Here is a 23462-nt window from a genome sequence, read left to right as displayed (position 1 = left end):
TTTTATTCAGCTTTTTTTTTCTTTTTTTTTAAAGCAGCTTCTTGCCTGATTATTAGTGGTTAGTGTGTTGCAGACTGCTTTTGTGGTCTGAGGATGTAAAGCTGTGTTTAGCAAAGTTTTGCCACAAACAAAATTGTTTACCGCAGTTTGGCAGCTCTTTATATGGAGCAATGCAGTGCCAGGACGGCCGTGCAGGCCCATAGGGCTAAAAGACGGGATGGTGGGGGGGATTGTGGGCTTTAAAATTGCTTCCACATGCATATAACCAGGAGACTTCTCTTGAACAGTCAGCAATGCATTGTTGGTATTTATTTAGTGATTCCCAAGGATTGTTTTATCCCAGTTATTGGCACCGAGGCAATTCTAGTGCCTCGCAAAACTAAAATTGCAAGGAAAGTAATTTTCTAACATTGCAACCACAAACATAAAGGTATTTATTGGTATTTTCTATGATTTACCAACAATAAAGTGCTACATAATTGCAAAGTAGAAGTAAAAGGATATGTTGCATTCAATGTAAAAAAAATAAATAAAAAATATTTTCTGTGATATGGCTCATTTGAATTCAGCCCTTTTTAAATCATCCTTTCATAAAATCGAGTGCAGTCAGTGGATTGGCACGCCTGTACTTACCAAGACACGGCTGTTGAGCAAGAAGAGAGTAATCAGAAGCCCCATAATGCCCTCAGAGGAGCTGCACAGACCAGCAGCTGAGGTGGGAAAAACTATTGAAAGGACGACTTGGTCGTAACACTGGCATTTGTGAAAGAGAAGCAAAAAGAAAACCATGTCGAGAGAGGTCTGGTTTGCAGATTGTAAAGGTCGTGGAGGGGACACACCGGTCTGATGGGACAAAAAGTGAGATTTTTAACCTACATGTAAAATGTTTAGGGGAATAATTATGCTACCAACCATCTCTGGTGGAGTCCACAAGTTGTTTTTTTCTCAGGGAAGTCGGTCTCTGTTGAGAGAGAAGCATCTAAATCTGATTTAGATTTAAGTCTGAACGAGTCCCTGGTCCGACACACCGATGGCTGATTTACCTCCCCAGCATGTAGTCATGTTCTACAGAGACCATTTAATTCATTAGTTACACGATTCATGTGTGTTGAAGCAGATATGTGAATCAGGACATCAGGACCTCTAATCTTAAACCACTTCATTTTAGCTCTGTGGGTGGATTCGCAGATCGACCTAAAATATTCATAATATTGATACCAAGTCAGTATTTGAATAATACTGACGCTGGTATCGTTCCGATCTTACTGGCATGCTGAGATTAATACCGTAGTTTCAGATTCTCACTCAACTCTACCTCAAAAAAGGATTTGTTTCCATGTGTTCTCAAATTATATGTTTTTGCTTTTCTATTGTTTCTGCTCATCATAAAACACCTGAAGGCCAGAGGTTTGATAATATATCAAGTATCTGAATCGTTATTGGCGATACTGGCGCTGTACTGTGTACCATGAAATGCGGTATCTCACACCTGTAATTTTTAGGGTTCTTTACTTGCTGGAAAGTGAACCTTGACCCCAAATTAATGCTTCCTCAAACATGTTTTCTTCCAGTTTTGCCCTGAGTTTTGCTCTCCCCTCCTTGCTGTCGGTTCTGATACCTTATCCCTGATAAAGTGAAGACTCCCCATGGCGTGATGCATGCCACCATAACGGGTGGGTAACGGGTGCTGTGGGTCATAGGTCACACATGGCGTTTTTGCATGTGGACCAGAGAGTTTAATCTTCATCTCTTCCACATGTTTGCTGCGAACTGCAAATAATTTCTTCAGCAATTCCTCTCCTACTGACACACATTCAGAAAGGCGAGATGCATTGATTGCACAACGTTGTTTTTATGTCGGCAGACGTGTTGCTCCTCCAAAGTTGGCAATCGCTCCACGTTATGCAGAGAATAAATGACGATTGTTTTCTAATTGAGTGGCTGTTGAAGGCAACTGGTGATGCTGAATTTTATTTAGAGTAATCGCAGCAAAGGGGACTGAATACAAAAGAAATCCAGTGCAAGGGACTGTTTATGTGGGACAATTGCACTTCAGCACCTGAAGAAAAGCCAGATGATTAACATAATGAGTCCAGTAGTTGAAACACTTCTGTCTGAAAGTACCTTGATCTTTACACCATCACACACTGGAGCCTTGATCTCTGTTTTTGTTGAAGTTGGGGGAGGAGGGAACAGACGTATTGCACAATCACCTGTTTGTCCACTTCTCAGAAGTTACTAGAGGCCCAGGATGATAGCTGGGTTTTTACTGGATGTGACTCGCACTTCGTCCAACTCCTTCTCCAACCTGACGTCGTACGGTTCCTGACTTCTGCCAGCCGCCATGCTGCACCACCAGAGACTCTAGCTTTCTTTTTTTTTTTGCTTGTTTGTTTAGCGCTGGAGTAGACACTGAGGCCTCATCACTTCTGGGAGAACACAGTAAAACCAGTAAAACGTGAACCCCCGGTTCCCACACTGCTTCTGAGTTCGTAAACTCAGATAAGTGCTCTGTAAAATGGGTCAGTGTGCATTAGATTTTGGTGAAAAACAAGGTGGGGTTTTTTTGGGGTTTTTTGCTTCTGCTAGTTTCCAGATGTCTGCCCTTTTTTCTTCTTTCAGAATGTTTTTTAGTGTTTGACTTTGTGTTAGTTAGAAAATTAATACAACATTTTATCAAATTCAAACACTTGAGACCTTTCCAATTTGAAATGTATACCTTTTAATTGCCGGCAGTCCTTTTATGTTTTTCTTTCAGCCTAATATTTCTTCCATTTGTCTGAAGCAAAGTGTTTTCAACCACAAGTATTAGTTTCCAGATTTTCTCCTTAAAACCGAAATAACTTCACTCTGGCATGAGAGAGTCAACAAGAGCCAACAGCGTTGAACCTTAATGGGGGCAGCCTGACAGATCCGGGTGTGTGTGGTAGTGTATGGCATGCTCTTGCGTACTTGCCCATGTGATGGATTGGTCTCCAGGCAGACAAAGTATCCCACGTGGAGGGATCGGACTACCAACCCGAAGGCAGCGGGATAAATATTTGTCTTGGGTTGTCTCTGGAATGATCGAATATTATTTCAGCCTATAAAGGACTCAAATGCTGCGTCCCGTTCAGAGCTTGGTTTTCAATCTTATTATACCCTTAAACTGCTCATTTAATCTGTATTGATTGTTTTTTTGGGGGGTTTTTTTCCTTGCTGGTTTAATTCTGATCGTAGTTGGTAACCGGTGCAAAAATGATTGGTATTGCATGTGTGGTCTGGTGTAAGAAGTCTCTTTTTGACTCTGGAGTGTGCTTGTAAGTATATTAGCATCCTGGGTTTGGGGTTTAACCTGGTTTTCATCACTGTGTTTACACGGAGCACCAGGAAGCGGGTGATTCACATCCTTGTTTAAATGATTGGATTTGTATTCGGCTCTCTGACCATCTGTAGACATCTGCGTCTGATTTTTAGAGACTCTTAGCCCCTTAAGATCATCTCCAAATTGCCTGAGAAGCTTGTCCGAGTTTACAGAAATGATTTCACCGGGTTCGTTACAATTATCTCGGCCGCTCTGTTCTGTTTGACCCACTTCTGCAGCGCGCACTCCTAAATAAATGTGCACTGTAATTGTTGACAGTCTTCAGCTGAGAATAGCTCCTCAAAATCCACGGGTTCACAAGGGGTTTGACTTGTGCTTTCCAAAAGACACAAACTGCGCCTTGTAAAAGCATTAATACCTGTCAAACTTTTTTTTTTTCTTTTTCGTTTTTTTTTTTTTGTCACGTTGCAACCAGAAACTTCAGCGTGTTTTAACTGGCTATCACAAAGCGGCGCATGGTTTTGGTTGTGAAAGGAAATGCATAAAGAGTTTTCAAAAGGTAGAAAAAGTTTTTCTTACATGTGTGAAATGCCATTGCATGATCAGTCCAGATGGCCCACTTTTCCTCTGATCCACCTGTAGAAAATCTAGCTCTACTAGTTGCCCTCAAAAGTCTTATAAGCAATAAAGAGAGTCAGCATCTGTATAATTTAGTGGACCTAACTGTGTTGGGAAGGCCTCAGACACCTCAGCAGAGGGGGTGAGAGACGAAGGCGAACCCTAACCCTATCCACCTAAACCGACTGTGTGGACATGCAGAGATCCACTGCTCGGGTGGAAGAACCGCTGCATATGACAGGCATAAATTCACAAATCTGTCGAGAAGAAAGACATAGCTGAATGAAAGTCTTACCCATGTAGTGCTGCCACTACTCTGAGGCAGCATCATGCTGCTTTCGTCAGGGACACCTGGTCAGAGTTGAAGGGAGGACGGATATAGCGAGCATTTTGTGACAAAATGTTAAAAATATATTTTAAAAAAGAAAATCAAGGGTTATGAGTCCTTTTGTGAGGCGCCGTGCCATCTCTCTTACTAGATAGATCAGAACATGCTGTTTGTTAGAAACTTTATACCAAAAATGGCATAAATGTGAGCTTCAGCTGAATGCCTGATCTCTTTCTAATGTTGCTTTTCTTTTTCTTTTTTCTTTTTTTTTCCCCCCCTCTTCTTCTCTGCGTCTGTCTGGCTTTGGCGTTCTGTGATTAGCTCATGGCTTTCCCTCGTCTGACTTCACTCACTGGAGCAACGCTGACGCGAGCTCATGATTGACTGATGAGGACGAGAGGAAAACTTCCATCTATCTTGGAGTTTTGCGTCAGCCTGGCAAATCTGCTGCTGTATCTGGTGTCCTAATGCTAATCTCTCGTGTGTGTGTGTGTGTGTGTGTGTGTGTGTGTGTGTGTGTGTGCGCGTGTGTGTGTGTGTGTGTGTGTGTGTGTGTGCCATCATTAGTTCCAGTTTTCAGAAACACTCACGCTCTATCTGCCATTGTGACCAATCTACCTGACCAATCTAAAAAAATAAAAATGAAAAATGTTGTTTGAAGCTAAATATCAGTCTGCCCGCTCGCTGAGCTCATTGTTATCAATCAGCAAGCGGAAGCAGGGGAGTTTTCCTGCATCGCAGCAGAACAGATGCAAAAGGACTGGATGCAAATCAAAAAGATGAATCAAGTCCGTAATGAAGGGAGAAACAGATGGAGGGAAATATATCTACTTAACCGACTCCTTTAGACTGCAGGACATAAAAAAAATAAATAAAAATACATTGTCACCTGATACCCATAAGTCTGCTTTTCCTTCTTCCCTTTTCTGCTCGTCGTCATCAGCTGCTTATTCCTGGAAAGGTCTGTCGTTTCGGCGCCGGTTGAGAATATCTTTGTTCCTCTCAGCGCAGGCATCAACGTGTCTGTAGGAGTCCTGACCACATGCCCAAATCACCGTCAGGATGTTTTGTTTTTGCGATACGCTGGTTGTGTAAATGTAGAGGCGGTGAACAGAAGCGGCAGAAAGTCTCCACTTTCTGCACGTGATCATTTCACGTCTCACTTGTGAGGTTTTACGTGCGCTATGATAATGTAGCTGTAAAACAAAACAACAACAAAAAACGATGCTCCGAAGACATCCGTCATGCCGCTCAAACTGTGCAAGTCTCTCTCCAGAAATGTTTCCCTCAATGGCATGTTTTGCACAAAAAAAAAAAAAGTTGTTTCAACCCACAGGAGAACATGGATTGTAGTCGCCGTCAGGATAGTATCACATTATCTAGCCACACATGAGAAACTGGGAAAGGTTTTTGAGTTTTTACGCACTGACCTTTCCTTGCCAGGCTGTGCATGTGTGGGCACACAGGTTGCTTCTTTGTTCATTTTTGAAGCCTTTGGTTAAAGTGGCTGTTTTAAGACTCTGACATGAACAAACAGGGTCTTTTTTTACACTCAGCTTCAACATATTCACAAGTGGCTCCTGATAACAGAAACCTCCCTGGTTGTCCATGTGCGTCCCAGCTGTGCGGAGAATCGCTTTTTTTTTTTTTTTCTTTTTCTGCTGCTGCACACAAACATGACGTACTACACACACTAACCTGAAGAAATGGGATTCCTCATGCTCGAATCACAGCTGGATCTGGAGATGGAGCTGTTTAAAGTGGAGAAGTACAAAAAAAAATAAAGATACGGAAACCATTTTAAAACCCCTTTGATTCCCTCTGATTTCCAATCAAACTGAAATTAGCTGCAGAAAGCCAGTGCTTCTGTCCAGACGCCCCTCATTTGTCAGGCAGGTTGCACGTCTGTCTGGGGAGCCCAAGTTCTCCTTACTCTCTCAATTTTACTGCCATTTTTTTTTTTTTTTCTTTTTCTTTGTAATCGAGCACCAAAATTTAGACAACGCTTTAGGGTGTTTGCCTGGAGGGATGTTGATTGCCTTCTGGGAATTGAGGCACATTGAACGACAGACAGAGAGAGAGAGAGAAAGAAAGAGAGGAGCAAAGACTGTTAACTGCCTTTCCATACAAGGAGAGGTGAGGGGCGAGTGGGGGAGGAGAAAGAGAGTGAGAGGAGGGTAATATGAGGAGATACAATGAGAGAGAGAGAGAGAGAAGGTAGGAGGAGAGAAATCTGGAAAGAGATAAAGGGAGCGAAAAAGACTGATGAGGTTGTGCCAGTTCCAGCGGAGAGGAAAGTGAGCAGAGCTGAATCCTCCCTGTGGTTGTGCTGCTGCTTCTCCGACTGACCCAACGCAGGTAGGGAACACACACAGAGCAGCCGCCATCCATTCAACACACACCGAGCCTGCAGGAGTCCAGACCACCTTGTGTTCTGGTGGGCCAGGAAGCATGCAGAAAGTTTCTGTCTTTTCTTTCAACAGAAGCAAAACAAAAAAACCTGATAATGTAATTATGTAAATGTAAGCTAAACCAAGCATGCAACTGTGTGAAATGCTTTGAATAATTAATGTCAACATGCAATTTATGAGTAATTGAAGGTAAATGCAGCTGAGGGTGTCTGTGGTCTAATTTGGAAACCAAATGCAGAAGATGAATAGTTTTCACAACAATTCAAGTGAACATGACCTATTATTATTATTGAGGTATGTTTGTATTTTTTATTTTTTTTTTTGCTTTAAGGTAAGCTTCTGTGTGCATTTAAATTGTCTTGCTTAGACAAGAAGCAGTAAAAAAAACTGACATATATATATATATATATATATATATATATATATATATATAGTATAAAAGATTTTTTCCTTGTCCTGTAACCTGAATTAATCAAATGTCTTTTAAAACAATCTACACATTTTTGCAATTTTCCTTTAGACTTTTTGCATATGGTGACCTTGATAAAAAAATAATGGTTTTAAAAGTTTTTTTGTTTTTTATTGCCAAAAGTAATTTTTTTTGTCTAAATCGTCCTTTGGCAAAAAAAAAAAAAAGAGATTATTTTTATTTATTCATTTATTTATTTTGCAAAAAATGCCTAAGAGACTTAGGCCATTATTTTAGGAAGGTGGCAATATATTCCTCCTTAGAGTTACCGGTACACGTTATTTCACTGAACTATGCCCACAAATTGTCCAAATGTCCATCCTTTCTACACTTTCTGTCAGTGGTGTATCTAAAAATACTTTAGGATAATCAGTTTTTGAACTCAACATTTGGCTGCCTTAGTTAAATTTCTCACCTCCTGTTATGTTCCCCACCTGTCCAAGTGTCCGTCTTTCTCCTTGTAGCTCCACCAGAAATCTGCACACAGATCAGGCATGCATGAAAAGGATAATTCAACACAGATGGTTGCATCTTTTGTTTTTTCTCATCCCGAACAAACTCCTGATTCTGCTATTGTTGCCCAATAAAAAAGATTTTCAAGGAAAAAAAAAAAAAGAGAAAAGGAAAATTACCTTCACTGGCAGCTCCTTGTTAAAAATCTGTGTATGTGTGCAGACCTGAATGACCAAATTTATGGGACGAGGTTGAAAGTTTGCATTATCGCTGCATGAAGCTGTTCTAACAGCACAGGGAAGGTGCCTGAAAGGTTTTATTGTGTCTTATGCCTGACAGGGGAAAAAAAATAAAAAATTTCTCCACCGTGTGAGTCTGTGCTGGCTGATGAGATCACAGTGGGTCTGGGCCGCAGGTGTAAGTGTGTGTTTTTGCAGGTCAGAATCACGGTGAGCTCTCATTATTCCACCTGCTGGTTATTTGTCTTAATATTTGTGTGCGAATTCAAGAAATATCAGGTTGTCATAAGTGTGTTGCGGCGTTGGTGTGATGAGTGCAGGAGGAAGGTCGGAGGGTTTTACTAAACCAAAATAATGCTGAAGAGGTAAGAGATGGAGAGAAAGTTTTAGGCAACAGGTAAGTTTTAGCAGAAGCCAGAGAAGAGACCTTAGGAACTAGCTGGACATCCAAACCTTGATGTTTCTCCCTGCAGTGATAAAAGCTGGGCTATGTGTCTCCATGCTGCAGGTATTTTTATGGGTGGCTGTTAAACTCTGCAATAGTTAATCTGCATTCAGCACAGATGGGGAACTGATCAAAAGATCAGCGACATGCGAGGCTGCGGTCAGGAAAAAGTGTCAGAGTTGGACATTTAGAGCTATGTTGGCTGAGTAATTCAATCTGTCCTCTGGAAATAGACCTCAGGGACAATATGCAGCAAGACATGGGTGTTAGGTGTGTTGATGGTGTGTGTGTGCGTGGACATGTGTGTGTGTTGACTAACCCAAATTTAACTGTCTGCATTCTGCAGCTGCTTGGACTTTTAGCAATACTATAGAAACACACCGGATTGGCCCTTTGCCTTCTTGTAGAATGTCAACAGAAAGAAAAATCTTCTGCTCTCAGCTTTAAAGTTTTATTTCACGTTTAAGTCGGCCTTCCGTAACATGAGAAATCAAACACGTGACCTTGAATTTGCGTTTTTGTGTTTATTTGTGACGCGATTCGGAAATGAAGCCGAAAACTGAAACGACAGGAAAATATTTACTTCTGCATCAGAAGTGGAGAAATGTGTTGAAATGATGCAAAGGAAGAAATCAAACATAAAGCAGCCCAAGCTGAAGGCACATGTTCCAAAACAAAGTAGCTCGGGGAAAAAAAAAAAATTGTTAGATTTCTCTTAATAAAAAGTGTGGAAAATTTGCCTGTTTGTAATTTAATATTAATAGAAATCCAGCTGTTCTTTGAAGGCGTCAGATTTTTTATTATTATTAGTGAACAAACGTCTAAAATGCTTGACAGAGAGTTCGGGGATAAAGTTGTAATGATGTTTAGAGCAATAAATGCAAACTCGGTGAGATATGAATCATAAAAAGTCCCATTTGCACTTTGCAGCAAGTCATGTAGAAAACACCAGGAAGATGGCGTTCTGGTGAGATCAGACCAAAATTGACCAAAACCTACATGAAAAATGCTGTGCAGAAGAAAGCTAACATGGCATTTTGATATACGTCACATCCATCTTAATTATGCTAAAGGTTAAATGCAGGTAGAGCTTTACCCCAAAAGACTTGCAGCATTTTTGCAGTAAAAGGTTCCTCTACAAAGTATCGACTCAGGGATACTGAAAACAAGTCTCCACAAAACTCTTGTGATTTTTATGTGAAAAATTTTTGCTAGTCAAAATACCTCCTTTCAGATCACCATCATGCTCGACTTCATTTAGTCTGTGCTAAAATTGCAACATGTTGACATGTTTGCTTATATTGTGACAATTTTAGCGAAGAACTAATACTTTTAGAAACCCCTGCGTGCTCTTAAAAAAAGGTTTTAACCTCAAATACACATAAAATCGGAATCAAGTTGGTGATGTAAGATGTATTTACGGTTTTCACTGATGGCGATTTGACCGCTTAGCATTTACAGTGTGAACTTAACCCTGCAGTCCAACTTTTTGGCCATTGTCTAAATAAGGCATAAAACTTTGGCTGAAGATTTGGGAGAAGTGAAAACACACGTTTCCCCTCCGTTACTCTCCTCAGCCCTGTTAAAATATATAAAAGGTGAAAAGTGTTTGAAGTGCTGGCTGCGCACGTGCCCTCCTCCCCTCTCTGCCTCTAAATAGAGTGCGAGTCTGTCTGACTCAGCTGCGGGTCAGTGGATGGTCAGTCGGTGAGGTCAGACAGATTTCACATCCAGCCTCAGACATGTCATATGTGCTGTTTTATTTCAGGGCAGCTCCTGCAGCACACATTCCTGCTGAATATTAGCTGTTGTCGCATAGCCAGAGATTGGCTGGAGATCAACACACACACACACACACACCGTGCCCTGCCCAGAAGTTGAAAGCTCAAGGGTCAGAAGGTTCAACAAGCTTTGTTCTCAGATGAATCGTCCGTGTTGTGATAAGAGGGCAGGGATGTGGAATTTTCCCCGTCTTTTTTATTTTCGAGGATTGTCCAGGGCTTGGCTTCCTAAATGTTCAGGCTAGTCTTTCCTTCTTGTTTCCTGCCACGCCAAGATTATGCGCCCAAACACAATTGATCTTAAAATGCGCCTCCCAGTTTACGGTTTCAGCCTCCTTATCAGCCTTTGTTCAGGAGTCGTCTCCAGCTCCAACATGCAGCCGGAGGAATAACCCGGTTTTTCATTTTTCGTTCCTTTGCAGATGATGTCTTCAGAACGCCCGGCCTGTGGTTGGCTGCACAAGCTACTCGTTTTGCTGGTGAAGCTTCATTTCGCGTTTGCCGAGCCTCTGCAACCCCTCAACGGAACGGGCTGCACAGCCAAGGGTCCCGCTTCCTACATCCTGGTCTTTACGGGTCACTGGAGCCCGCAGGCGTTTCCAAAGCAGTATCCCCTGTTCCGACCCCCAGCGCAGTGGTCCAAACTCATAGGTGAGGAAAAATATGGCTTCTCTTTAGAGTGTTTGTGGAATGAAACAAAAGTGTCATACGCAACACTGGTAGAAGATTTTATTGCCAGTGAATTAAAAAAAAAAAACAAAAGGTCAAAGAAACTACCAGATGGTGTTTCTCTTTGTCTTTCTGTCGGCTGTCGGACAAAAATCACATGATTCCAAAATGGAGCTGAAAAGAGTCGGGAGTACAAACACAATTACCTAAACAGGTGAGTCTGATTAACTGAATGTGTTGCAGATGTAAGGAGGAGGAAACGACATGAACAGAGATCAGAGAACACAAAGTGGAATCACAAAAACAAAAGTTTGAACCAAAATCCGAGGAAAAGCTGCAGAAAAAAACACGACTAAACAATGAAGTGATCAGGAAACACAAGAATGCAGTGAAATATACAAACCTGAAAACCAGCGTGACCACGTCAAGCTACATTGAGCAAATGTGAAAAAAAAACATTGAAAAAGATAATTTAATCATAAACACAGTAAAATTTGACTTTGATGATGGACATATTTAGCTTTCACACAGCCGAATACCTTTTCAGTTTAAATGACACTTTTTTGTGCTTGCACCAATTTAGGAGACTTAAGATTTTTGATAACTGCCTCAGCTGAAATTTAAACTGCAAGTTTACGCAAATATGATTCACATATCTACAGATAGGCCACACAGTGAGTAGTTTTCAAAGAGAAATGACTCACTCATCTCATGCTTTGATCAGAAATAGAGTGTAATGTGTTTTCCAGCACAAGAAAACAAACATGTTTTACGTCTCGTGCTGAGAGTTTAAAAATCAAATAAATAACAGAAAATAAAAAAAGATTTTTTGTGAAGAACACGCCAAAGCAGTGTCGCTATTGCTTGTTATTGTGATGTGACAAAATAGGAGAAGGTTGAAGTGAGTAACGTCACAAAAAAATATCTGGGACATGGTAACAGCAATGTCTGGTTTCCAGGTGGCCCAGTGATGCCATGGAAGAGGAGAGTGCCCTACTTATTCCTAACAGAGACAGGCACCAGCGGTTCTGACATAATTATTTCCATGGGCATGGAAAGGGACGGTCTTTGTCACCAGGGAACAAAAACACAAGGGCCTCAGTGAGCAGACGGTAAACTATAGGGGACAATAAAAAAAAAGCTGCAGCAAACGTCAGTAGGGGCGTAGGGCCGAGGACTCTGAAGGACTGGACTTTGTCATGAATAAAAAAATACTCAAGCGGTTTAGGAAGGGTTGGCTTTGAAGTCTTGGTGGGGCACAAGTGTGATGCATTATCAAATTTCGGGGGTTTGATGCTAGTTAGGATGGAAATGCAATTAAGGTCCACGAGTAATGGCGGTATGGGGAGAAACAAGATAGTGTGTGAAGTGTGCTAGGCAAGTTGTGCAACTAAGTGTGCGCTCATACATGTGTCAAGACTATTTAAAGTTAAAATCCCGACTCTCTGTGTGTATGGGTGTGTGAGTGTGTGTGTGTGTGTGTGTGTGTGTAGGTGTGTGTGTATGTATGTGTGTGTGCGTCTTTATGCAGCTCTGAAAAGTGAGGTAAGGCAGAACCATCAGAGCATTTGTCAGCGTGTTTCTGGCTAACCTTACTCTGCCCTTAAAACCACGGGCCCAGGTCAGTGGCTTTGTGGGTCTCCAGAACCTGTGGTTTAAATCTAAAACTGGGCTCTTGATTTTTAACAGATTTCTGAGATAGTCAGAACTTTTCAAAAGAATGTGAAGAGAAAGCCTGCTGGCCCAGGCTGCACAAAAAAGCATCATTAAGGGTTTTCAGAATTGTTAAAATAAATTGTTGTCCAACTTCTGCCTGCCAAGTCCAGGATCCTGACCTACATCCTGGCAGCTCCGGCCTGTGTTGCGGTTTCTGCAGGAAAAGACGGAGAATATAACCTTGCAATAACACATGCACATGAGCAATTCCCTCAGAATTATCAGTTTAAATGCAGGAAGTAGGAGGCAGCCGTAGAAGTACACTCGGGCTCCGTGGTGGAAATGATCTCATCGTCTGGCTTCGGACTCTGCGGAGCTTCATCGACACTCGAAAGGCGTCAAGTGAGCACGCATCTCGCTTCTCTCATCTCACATTTCTTCAATTGCCTTTACTCTCTCAACAGCGGCCAGCCACAACCGCCACTTTCGGCTCTGGGAGGAGGGCTCTTCGGCCAGTCCCGGGGTGCAGAGCTTTGCTGAAGTCGGGGTGACGGTGGAGCTGATGAAAGCAGCCAAGGAGGCCCGGAAGAAGCGCACGGTCGGAGTCATGTACCGGACAGCTGGCATTCCCAATGGGATCGGACACAGCTCCACGGAGATGCTCATGGTGCCCCGCAACCCACTGGTAGGAGACGACGGAGCTTCACAAAGCACATCTACACTCACGCGGTCACTTTGAGCTGGGTCTATTACACCGTGCATCTGCACCACACCAAGTAATTTCCTACTTATTTCCACTACACCCTGTCAGACTTTGTTTAGACCAAGTGCTTGAGTTCAGTAGCCGCAAACGCCTACATCCATCCTGCACGCTTGGCTCTCGGTCTGAGCTGGAGCCGTGGGAGGGGCCAATCTGCGTAAGGTAAATACCAGTAAATGCCAGTTACCTCAACATAAAGACTGCAGACACGTAGAAGCAGCTACAGTTTTCCTGTCTGGGGGAAGGGAAAATTGGCCCACCAGGGATTTTTGCTTTTTGTTAATTAGCTTGTTAAACTTTGGGCTGGCGTGTTTTATTTACACACAACCTAAAATACAACGTATCCTGCTATTATCACCAAGCACAAAGACAAGTCATGCATTAGCTGTGCTTAACTACAATAGATCAGTTTCACCAGCCACACCCAGGCCTAATTACTGCAGAAAATCAGAAATCCCTTAAATAGAATCTATTTGACAATGTGACACGGGATAAAAGATGCCCAAAAATAGTTGGGGAACAAAGTCATTGATATCTCTCAGCCTGAAAAAAAAACAACCCAGAAACAAAAACAAAAGCATTTCAGTGGGTTTGGGATTCCAGCGAACCACACTTGGAGTCATCATTCACTAATGGAGAAAACATGGATTCGTGGTGAACCATCCGAAAACTGGCCAGTCTTTCAAAATTACTCCAAGAGTGCACAGATGATTCATCCAGAAGGTCACAAAGTGCCCAGAACATCATTTAATGCTCTACAGGCCTCACTTGCCTTTAGAGATTAAGTCAGCGAATGAACGTCTTGACACTGTTGGTCAAAATTTGTTGCTGTGATTGATTGAAATTATTTCACGAATAACAAAACATGTCAAAACCATTATTGTCGTTTGGGGTCGTGCATCTGGGATGAGTTTCTCCCACATTGGACACGGCTGTTATCTGTTTCCTTTGTCCAAACAGATAATTTTAATTTTTTATTTTTTTGCTCTGAACCAAAAACTTCAATGTTTGGCCTTCTCTGTCTATGAAACATAATTCCAACAAACCCCGTTCTTCTAGCATGTGATCTTTAATAAACTGCAGATGAGTTTATTCATTGTCAATCTGGGCTGGGAACAAACCGCAGATGGGGCGGCGGTGCTCTTCTCAGACAGTAATCGCCTTTCCCCCCCTCCCGCCGCAGCGCTGCAGTGGGCATCGTCGCAGCTCAGAGCTCCTCTGACGGTCGGTCGACTCACGAACGTTGACGCGAGCCAACGCCAGAGAGGGGCCTTTAGTTGATTAGAGGTTGCTTCAGACCAGATCGTGGTTTCAATATAAATGTCTAAATCCATTTTCGGTCATCCTCATTCTTGCAATGCTTGATAAAAAAAAAACCCATCTTACTTTTCCTTTGTTTTCAATTAGATTCTAAAAGATTTCATATGTTGGATGCTGGTATGAATAGATACAACAGATATAATCTGATGCAATTTGGTGAGTATGATGTGTCGTGTACTGACCCGCTTGGGGGAGCCAATGAAATTGTTCATAGTTCATTAATTTTAATAAATAGAGAGAAAAAAAAAAAAAAAGAATCTGAAGTTCATCGTAAAAAGTTGTTGAATTAAATCTGTGGTCTCTTTTGAGGCGATATAAGGTTGTTGCTTTTCTTTAATAAAGTTCTGATTGAGCTTAATTGTTACTATCTGGGCTTTTTTGCTTCTTACCTTCGTGATGAGCTGAGAGAGAAGGTCCATTCCTCTTGCATCTACTATACTTCAGACCCGTATGCAATAAAATCTGGGTTTCTGTCCGTCCAATGATATGTGCCTTACTGTTTAAAATAAAAAGAATTAGATCCTGTAGGGTAATTACAATAAAAATTGTAAAAAGTGGCATTTTATCAAGGTTATTATGTCTAGAGAGTCTCTGGCTTGCATTGTCAACTACATTAGGAGGCTAACTCTCTGAGTCCTTGAACCAGAGGGCAAAACGAAAGAACTAATCACTCTTTAGGTGAGCATTGTTTCTGTAAGCATAGGTAATGTACAGCCCCGCCGTGTTGTCTTCCAGTTATGTGACGTCTGTGCCGGTCTGTTTTTAGACCAGATAAGCAAAGCAAAGCCCAGCTATTGAGCGTGTTGTGTTGGACATGATTTAATGATGTGATCCAGCTGATAACTTAATCTGTGAGTATGTTGCACTGTCTTTTGCGCTCTCATTTATAAATACTATATCATTCCTTTGAAGACAGCCGATGGTTTACACGACATCCGCCAGGAATCCCAGACACATGACTTCTGTCATCATATATCCAGCTATTGTTTAATGTGGAGCTCAACCAGATGGAGACGCAGGATGTGAGCCATTTCAAGCCGCTCGAGAGGCTTTCCGACGGATGCCTTCTGGTCTTTGAAAACGGTTTTCTGAGATAGACATGGGGTTTAAAGATTTGTCTTGACCAGTCGTGCAAGCTTTCCCTTTAGCTAATAGTAAAGAAATTAGCCGAGAGGCGGCGTCTTTCAGTTTGGCTCAGGAGAGTTTCAGAAAAAGATGAAAAACGTAAGAGGCAGGAAGTTCACAGAACAAAAAAGGAAGGATACTGCCACAAGACTTCTTCTGGTTTAGTCTTTACTTTTTTAACGTTTATCACTGGAAGAAAAACACTAACATTCATATGTCTTCCTGACTCATCTCATTCCTTTGTCTCAGATCTGCTGGTCCCCGCTCTCTGTTTGGTTCAACACCAGTGATTCATTCAAAGCCCACACAAAAACCGACCCTCAGACTGACAAGATGAGCAGCGATTGTTGAGCGTTTTTGGGGGTTTTTTTCTCCAAAAATGGAGAAGTTTTCAAATGCGCTGCTGTCTGGTCTTCTGCCATCACTTCAGTGTGTTTTGACCCTAAATCCTCTCTCCGAGATGAGATCACTGTTTCTCAGGAAACATACATCATACAGGAGACAGACGGGGTGCACGTGCGCACATGCCGACTCTGTTTTATAGTCGCAAAATCCCTACATCGGCGCTCGTGTGTGTGTGTGTGATGTCAGGCCTATTGCATTTATTGTCCTGGCTGGTGTTACTGTGATCTCTGTAATTTCATTCATTCTGCACTCATCTCACTTTCCACAGCAGGGGGATTTAAACAGTTGCACAGTCCAAAGTGAACTAATGGTTATTATATTAGAATAGCAAGTGTTTTCATTACATTTCAATCTACATGTCAAATTATAAAACATTTCTATTAGAAGTAAGAGTTATTTTATTCAGCTTCATATAGAGTTCAGGTTTTTTTTTTATGGGGTTATGTTGGAAGACTATGACTGCACAATATATTACCTTAAATGTGAACAAGACAGTTTGGGTCTTGGATGGTGATGAGGATGCATGTGTGCTTTATTATTATGGTTGAAACCATTTTGAGTCGTTGGTGGAAAATAGAAATAGTTTTACACCTTGGACATTTCCAGATATTGCCATATTACAACCACAAACCAGAGTTAATTTTTTTATATTAATTTTATGTGATAAACCAACAAAGAGCAGTGCATAATTTAAAAGTTGAAGAAAAATGTAACATTTTTTTTGTCGAATAAAATCTATAAAATGTGTTGTCCATTCAGCTTTCAGCTCTTTTTTTGTGATTACCGGGTAAAGCCACCTCACACTTCAGTCTACAGAGGGCCATTTTTACTCATTTTACCTTACAGAATCACTCAAGCTGAGTCAGACCGGGTCATGTTAGTCTCAGGTTAACACTCACCAAATATCCTCTGTCTTTTAGGTCTGCACTTTGACTGGGCCATTTTAGCATATGAATATGATTTGATGTGTGTGATGTATTGTTTAGGATTGTTGTTCTGTTGGAAGGCGAACCTCCACCCCTGTCAGTTTTCAACTTTATATTTGTGGAGTGCAGCTAATAGTATGCAGATTCTCCCAGCTGATAGCACTACGGATTCTCCATAGTGACAACAATCCTCTTCTTGGCTGCTTCTCTGATTGATGTTCTCCTTCCCTGCCTGCCAGTTTAGGTGGACTATCATGTCTTGCTTAGGTTTGGAGTTGCGTCGTAATCTTTCCATTTTCAGATGATGGATTGAGCAGAGCTCTGTGAGATGTTCAAAGCTTGGGCTTTTGTTTTATGACTGAACTCTGCTTTAAATTTCTTGACAACCTCGCCTGTTTTGCACTTGGTTGCTGTTTGTTCTCTAACAACAAACCTCTGAGGCCTTCACAAACCATTGGTGGCACTGTGTTGTCCTTAGGGGTGTCGCAGTAGGACGCATGCTTTTGGATTTTTGTTTATAGTGAAAAAACATGTATAATTTTTCTTCCACTTTACAACGCGCTACTTTATGTTGGTCTGTCACATAAAATCCCAACAACGTGCAATAAGGTTGTGGCTTTAATGTAAAGCACAAATGGTATGAGTACCTTTGCAAGGAACTGTAAGTGTTTTTTACTACCCTGTAGCATTTAACTTCCTGGTAATCTGGTCATCCCTTTTTTACAAAATTATGACAATTAGTGTTTCGTAGTTTTTCAATTAAACTCATAGATGTCTAACATCAATGTTTTGTGTCTGACAGCTGTCTTTGATGGTGAAGATGATCCCCAGCCCTGACTGGTTTGTCGGTTTGGACAGCCTCAATCTTTGTGAGGGTAACCGGTGGAAACAGGAAGTGACCGTCGACCTCCAGCCTTACGATGCAGGAACGGACAGTGGATTCACTTTTTCCTCTCCCAATTTTCCCACCAGCCCCCCTGAAAACATTACAAAGGTAGGAGGAAACCATCATCTGTTTATGTCCTTCGCTAAGCTGTTGGTGCCTCAGATTCTGGCGTCTCTGTCTTGTTCTTGGAGTACGTACGCAGAGTGGGAACGGGGCATCATTCTTAGCTGTCTGTGGCTGAATGATTGCTTGGCAGGCCTCATGTCTGACCTGAAGTGATTTAAATAAAAAGGGGCCCCTTATGTAACAGACTATCCATCCTTTTGCAGCATGTGCTTTAGAGCTGGCTAAGATGCACTGGGGGTTCTACTGAGAATCTGTTGCCTTATTCTGATGAACTGCTCGCCGACTGCTTTTCAGATCACGTCACAAATGCCGAACCATCCGGCCAATTCCTTCTACTACCCTCGACTAAAGGAGCTTCCACCTATTGCCAGCATAAAGATTACCCGGCAGCGTCGAACGCCAGACCGCCAAACTTCTATTTCTAATCACATTCTGCCAAACTCCATCAATCCTCAGCGTTTCTCAGGTAATAACGCAAAGCTTTTCCTCACAAAAAATATTTATATCCCTGAAAGTATTTAGAGTTTTTTTTTTTCCCTACTGGTAGGAAGGTAGCTGGAGCTGCTTTTTGAGGTTGGACCACAACAGTGTGGAACCCAACTCCGGGTAGAGGGGCTTCCCAGGGTGATACCCGCAGGCTCTCAGCTGACTGCCTCGGTTTTAGAGTTAACTAGCATGAGGGGTCACCTCTTTGTGGCATTAGGTTGCAAGAGAGAAGGCTCTGACCTCTTGCACTGAACAGCAGTTTGGATTACCCAGCCTTCTTGGAGTCCAAAGGATGTTTTGCAATTGAACAGAGCACAAGTTGATCACAAGGTGAGTCAAGTGTGCTTGATACCAGGTCATCTTGGGCTAAAGGTCGATGATCAGTGTTGTAATCTTATCATTTGACCTGCTGCGGCTGAAGAGAGGGCTGGAGATATCAACTCATTGCCACCTGGTAGTGAGCTGAATCCAGTGGCAGGGTTTTGTCAGACAGATCTGGTAAAACCGAACATATGTTGAGAGTGAGCTGCGAACGTCTGGTGGAAGAACCTGTTCAACTTATCCCTCCTGGAGAATCTCTCTCCTCCCCCAAGGGAAGTTGGGGACATAAAATCAGAATGGGGCAGGACCTTCACTGCAGATATGGCTTTCGAGATATCTGCAGTGATATCTCGAAAATATATTGCAGTTTGTTGCGTTGGCAACCAGAGGACCTGCTGATGGACCCCCAGAGGTGATGGAACCGGTTAGGTTGGAGAAGGCCTTGAAGGCTTGGTTGTCTATAAAGAATGTCAAATAGCACAGGTATAAAAAAAACAAGACAGACTGCCGCATCTGTGTTTTGTCTGCTTTTGGATTAGGGAACTGCAGACCCAGACTGGTGTTATTGTAGACCGGTGGAAAGAGCACTTTGAGGATCTCCTCAATCGTGTCTCCTTACTGTGAAGGAGTCAGAAACTGAAGACTCGGAAGAACTACCGAGGTAGTTAAATACCTCTCCTTTGGCAGGAAGTCAACCTACGAAGATGAGATTCTGTGTAGGTCCATCATGGTTAATAGATCTCTTCAGTGTTGCGTATTGAAAAGGCATAGGGGGCAACGCCAGAGTGGCATGATAGTTTTTTAAGATGGGGGATGAAGAGTGAATTCCAACCCTAGAAAGATCACACTTTTTACCCTCCCTGGGAAAGATTAGACCATAGATTTACTCTTCCAGAACAGTCTCTCTGCATGTATATGACGGCTGCAAAACAGGCATCATTTGGGCACTGTTTCCTAATTTTCTTGTTGTCTCTCTCTCTCTTTGAACCCAGCAACACCTTTGGATTGCGAAGTCTCCCTCTGGTCATCTTGGGGTCTGTGTCTTGGTCCCTGCTCCAGAGGCGGAGTTCGTCACCGCACACGTTACATACTTCTGCGGCCAGCAAACGCTGGCAGCCCCTGCCCTGAGCTGGAGGAACAGGATGAATGTGTGCCACACAATTGCATGAAGAAACGCCAGTGATCGTCAAAGCAGGAGCATAAAAACAACCAGTGATAAACACTTGGACTCTCATGCTATCAGTGCTGGACCGAGAAAACGTTTGAGAATTTGTCCGATTTTTTTGAAGTGAAGCAATAAGAACTCAATATGTTTTGTCACAAAAAGAGACATCTGCAAATCAGCAGAACTAAGAAAAACAGAAGTCTCTTGGAAAAACTGGTTGATGGATGAAAATCAAAGAGCTAAAATGTTATTTAGTCTGACTTTGTTTTTACAACTGTTGTACAACCTGTGTTTGCCCAAAGGTTGAGCTGTTTTGTAAAATGTAAATAAAAGTGAAATGCAACCATTTGTAAATTATCTCAAAAAAATATATATGTTTCATTCAATATAACAGAAATATGAATTAATTTGTGTTGAAACAAAGAATTTGTGTACCGTTTTTCATTTTGTCAAATAAATGCACATTTTGTTGTACCTTTCCTGCCAACACTATGATAAAAAAAATTTGCGACAAACATGGGGGAAGATTTTCCAGTGAACTAAAATCCAATTAAAACACGTGAGCAAAAAATACCTAAAAGTATGTCTAAAACCAAATGCAGTCATCCTACAGAAAAAGCTTTTTTTCAGCTGCTTGTGTTTGGGATCTTGTTCAATCAATAATGACCCACATTGCAGCATCCTAAGTCAGGGGTTGGAACATAGACGCAGGCCCGTCGGCATTGGGGAGTATTGGGGGGGGTATTGGCCACCCACAGAGTCAGCTGTGCCCCCCCTGGACTGGAAGTTGTTGTTTTTACCTTAGAATGGCCAACTCTCTATTTTAATTTACCATCCGTCTGTGACAGACGGACGGTAAGTTGAAAATGTTGCTTATCTCAGCTTTCTTCGCTACACCAGACCAGAACAGCGCCCACATTACTGCAAACAAAGCATTTATCTGATTATCCTTTCTCTAGTCTATTGCCATCAGAGACCAAGATACTTAAAGTCCTTTGCTTAAGGCAGGACCATCTGTATCTGACTGACGGCGGATAAATCCCCTTTTCTTTCGTGACATTAACAAGATCCGGAAGGGATGTTTTTGACACGATGCTTGTTTCTCATTAAGTTTAAGGATCTGTGATGGTTTGATGCTCATAGAAGTAACTCGACGTCAACGAAGGAAACGCTGATGCTTAACAAGAAGTACATGTTTACTTCTTGTAAACATGTACAAGAAGTACGTTTACTTCTTGTACTTCTTGTACATGAAAACAAAATGAGATGTTATTTCGTTTCGTGTCCTCATGAAATAACACGAGTCTTCGTGTTATTTCATGAGATTTCAGGTGACTTGCCTGAACATTTCTCATACTAACAACAAACGCAACAAAGAGGTGCTGAGCAGTGGAAATCATATGGACAAATTAAACAATTCACTTTTTAATCGATGTTTATAAAAAGTTTCTTTACTCACTTATGCTCTGTGAGAGTTAAGACACATGTCTGTCTGCTCACTTAAAAATGGCTTCTTGTATCCAATTCATAATGAGGGAATGTAAAATACTTTAGACGTTTCAAAGCTAAAAGAAAGAAAGTGTTATTGCTGCACAGATATAGTTCACATCAACTACATTCTTACATGAGCACTGCTGTTACATGTGCACAGAAAGATCCACACTAAGATCCTCTGACCTATTGCATACCTTCACTGGAATATAGCACCATTGGATTACTTGAATAACCTACACATGTTTGGGTTGTAAATCTCTTTTAAAGTAACTGTAATCCCATCTTTATAAATATCTCCTGCCATAAGAATTAACCAACAGGCTGAATTGATGTGAAGCTTCTTCAAAGACCAACGTGCAGATATTTAAAAGAATGTCAGATCGGCACACAGTCATGTAAAGAAATGTGAAGTTAAATAATCCGGAGAAAAGTTCACATATTGATGTATATTCTGGTTATCTACTGAAAGAAAGTGATTTAACTGCACTTAAAGGACCGAGAGTAACCTCGATTTACTCACTGAGCAAAAGACATGAAAAGAAATATATTTTCCAGCTAAGAAAATTTAGGATACCCTACCCCCTAAAAGCTGACGTTACCCAATTTCCCTGAAATAGCTTGAGTGAGGAGGCTATTGTAACCATCTGCAAGTCTCTGTCATCTGTGAGAGGAAAGTTTTCGCTGCTTTTCACCTTCAGGTGAGATTTTAAGAGGTTTCTTCCATGTTCAGCCCCTGTACTGATCCTTACTTGTAGGACAACAATCGGTATTAATACAGCTCCTTTTATAAAAGGGGTAAGATATCTTATATGTGTCAAAATATATATTTTTTACATAATAAACTTGAAATGTGTATTGTTTTTGTATTTTGCCATGTGCCATTTTATTGTATTATTAGCAGCTTACTTTCACAAATCAGTGAAGCAAAACAGCACCCTCTGGTGGTCACAATCAATAGCATTCCATAATCACAACTGCATTCGTACTGCTGCAATTAAAGCTATTATTGCTTGTAACAAAGATATTTTCTTTTTCAATATTAAAAAAAAATAAAATAATACAATGTACCTTCGGGTTATTACTGAAACGTAGAAAGTTGTTTTGTAAAATGCAAAATAAAAGTGTTAAGTGTAGTTATTAACTGCACCATTTCAGTTCAGAAATAGACTATCAAAGCTCACCATTAAATGTTCAATGACCTTCACTTTTTTTCTCTGAAGCTATAATATAGCAGAGCTGTTGATTACTTGTTGCTACTTTTATTTGAAATAAAATATAATTATATTCCAGTAGGATAATCCTATTCTGAATAACTAAAAAAAATACATAATTTAATTTGAGTACATTCATTTATTGAGAAAAGAGCCCATGTTATAAAAAATGTTTTAACACAAAACTATAAGTGCTGTACTTTAGCCACCAAAGTAACACTTACTTGAGTACTTGAGGTTGGAGTCTAGAGAGAGGCCTCTTTGTTCTTTCTGCAAACCATCGAAGTCCTGGGCCCTTTGAGGGTTGGAAAGTAGAATGACAGAGAGTTTTCCCTCTCAATTCAGGTCTCTGAAGACCGGTAGAGTACAGCAGCCATCAATTCCTCCACTGATCTTCCACTCCATTTTTTTAATTCATTTGGGAACAAGACCTCAAGATACTTACAACTCCTCCACTTGGGACAGGACCTCTTCTCTTTTTGGTATTTGTAGATTCAGATTCTCATCCTGGCCTCTTAACACTTGCCTATAAACTGCTCCAGTGAACGCTGGAGGTCACGGTCTGAAGAGGTCAACAGAACCACGTCACCTGCAAAAAGCACAGACGAGATCCTCAGACAGCCAAAATGAATTTCCTCAACATCTTGACTGTGCCTAGAAATTATGTCCATACAAATGTTATGAACAGAATCAGTGACAAAGGGCAACCTCAGCGAAGTTCAGCTCTGATCTGAAAACACCATTGTCAATGCAAAACAAGCTCTGGCGCCGGCTGTACAGGGACCTAACAGCTTGTCTCAACATAATTTGACCACATGCTTTGGATCATTATTCTGCTGAAAGACCCAGTGACAATCTTTTTTC

General features: G+C 41.5%; 1 protein-coding gene across 1 annotated transcript; it reads left to right on the top strand.

Annotated features, from left to right (window-relative positions):
* The first annotated feature begins 28 nt into the window (after positions 1-28).
* spon2a (spondin 2a, extracellular matrix protein) lies at positions 29-20367 on the top strand. Its single transcript, XM_008420097.3, has 6 exons — positions 29-6608; positions 10471-10699; positions 12838-13058; positions 17712-17903; positions 18216-18387; positions 19721-20367. The coding sequence occupies exons 2-6, from the start codon at positions 10471-10473 to the stop codon at positions 19909-19911; spliced, it is 1005 nt and encodes a 334-aa protein (XP_008418319.1). The 5' UTR covers positions 29-6608; the 3' UTR covers positions 19912-20367.
* Positions 20368-23462: the final 3095 nt, after the last annotated feature.

This window comes from Poecilia reticulata, chromosome 10 (assembly GCF_904066995.2).
Source record: "Poecilia reticulata chromosome 10, P_reticulata-male-v2, whole genome shotgun sequence".
Taxonomy (NCBI): domain Eukaryota; kingdom Metazoa; phylum Chordata; class Actinopteri; order Cyprinodontiformes; family Poeciliidae; genus Poecilia; species Poecilia reticulata.
Note: the sequence above shows the minus strand (reverse complement) of the source record. Positions and strands in the feature narration are given on the sequence as shown.